General features: G+C 33.3%; 1 protein-coding gene across 1 annotated transcript in view; it reads left to right on the top strand.

Moving 5' to 3' along the window:
- Nucleotides 1-500: 500 nt before the first annotated feature.
- The window catches only part of LOC106106561 (octopamine receptor beta-1R-like), a 7,445-nt gene continuing 6,331 nt past the window's right edge, over nucleotides 501-1,614 (top strand). The window contains exon 1 of the mRNA XM_013287160.1: nucleotides 501-1,282. Within this exon, the coding sequence (XP_013142614.1) occupies nucleotides 501-1,282 (782 nt within the window). The remainder of the gene's footprint in view (nucleotides 1,283-1,614) is intronic.

Below are 1,614 nucleotides of genomic sequence, written 5' to 3'. Positions count from 1 at the left end.
AAAAAAAAAAAAAAAAAAAAAAAAAAAAAAAAAATAAATATACCGACGAATTGAATACCTCCTTCTTTTGGGAAGTCGGTCAAAAATACTCGTATTTATTAAAAACAAGCTTTCACCCGCGTATTCGTCCGCGTGGAATTTAAAAAACACAAAAGTGAGTAGTCTACGTGTTCTTCCAGACTATCCTCTACATCTGTACCAAATTTCATCGTAATCCTTTCAGCCGTTTAGACTATAAACCGTAACAAACATCCATCCATCCATCTAAACTTTCGCGAAATCAAAGGCGTGCGCGCCCTCTAAATTATGTTATGTTATTTGATTCAGATTCTTATTTACAATCAGTTAGTTAGAAAGGTAATTTATTTTTTTCTTTTCAGGTCAACAAAACAACAGAATGGGAAACAGCATCAACGTATATCTTCACACGACCAGCAAATTCTCTTTGACTAAAGAAATAAATATGACTTAAATCAATCAAATGCAACAAAATGTGAAACATGAAAGTTGATATTGTCTTAACTGACAACTCTGAGAACATAAGTTTAGATTTTATTTCAACATCGATGTATCTAACGGATAGCTACGTTAATAAGTCTCTCGAAATAAACGAGACGACTAATGATTTGGTTTACAGCAACCAGTTCGAAAACGATGCTATTATTGTATTCTTTATTATTTTAAAATGTATTATAATGCTGTTTATAATATTAGCAGCTATATTCGGAAACTTATTGGTTATAGTTTCGGTTATGAGACATAGAAAATTAAGGGTCATCACAAATTATTTTGTCGTGTCTTTAGCGTTGGCGGATATGTTGGTTGCTATCTGGGCTATGTGTTTTAACTTCAGTGTTGAAATTACCAATGGGGAATGGTTGTTCGGGTACTTTATGTGCGATGTTTGGAACTCCTTGGATGTATATTTCTCGTCAGCTTCGATTTTACATCTTTGTTGTATAAGTGTTGATAGGTATTACGCTATAGTTCAACCTTTGGATTACCCTTTGATTATGACTAGTGGGAAGTTGGGAATTATGTTGGCTGTTGTCTGGTGTAGCCCAGCTTTAGTATCCTTTTTACCAATATTCGCTGGATGGTACACAACTCATGAGCATTTGGATTTTAGACGACGTCATCCGAAGGTCTGCAGTTTTACTGTGAACAAAGTGTATGCGGTGATATCTAGCAGTGTCAGCTTCTGGATTCCTGGTGTTATCATGATCTTCATGTATTATAGAATTTACGTGGAAGCGGATAGACAAGAGAGGATGTTATACAGGTATGGAATATTGTACTTATTTCTTAGTAAATTGTAAATTGTTTTTGCCCAAAGATATTTAAAAAATATATAGAAGATATAGTGAACAAAACCGCTATCTTCTCTGAAAGGTATACGAGTTAACTTTACGCAATTAATTTTGAGGATCTATCAATAGATGGCGTTAGTAATGATTATGTGAAAAATGTCACAAATGTTAACTATGCCTCCTCTATATATTACAATATCTTTGTTTTTATCAATTTTACGTGATCAAATGAATTCTGTACTGACAGTACAAATGATTTGTTCTTAGACTTTGTACTTTAGTGTACTTGATTTAACAGTGGTAG

The sequence above is a fragment of the Papilio polytes genome, unplaced genomic scaffold (assembly GCF_000836215.1).
Source record: "Papilio polytes unplaced genomic scaffold, Ppol_1.0 DF822178.1, whole genome shotgun sequence".
NCBI lineage: Eukaryota > Metazoa > Arthropoda > Insecta > Lepidoptera > Papilionidae > Papilio > Papilio polytes.
The sequence above is the reverse complement of the archived record's forward strand: the minus strand, read 5'-3'. Positions and strand labels throughout refer to the sequence as shown.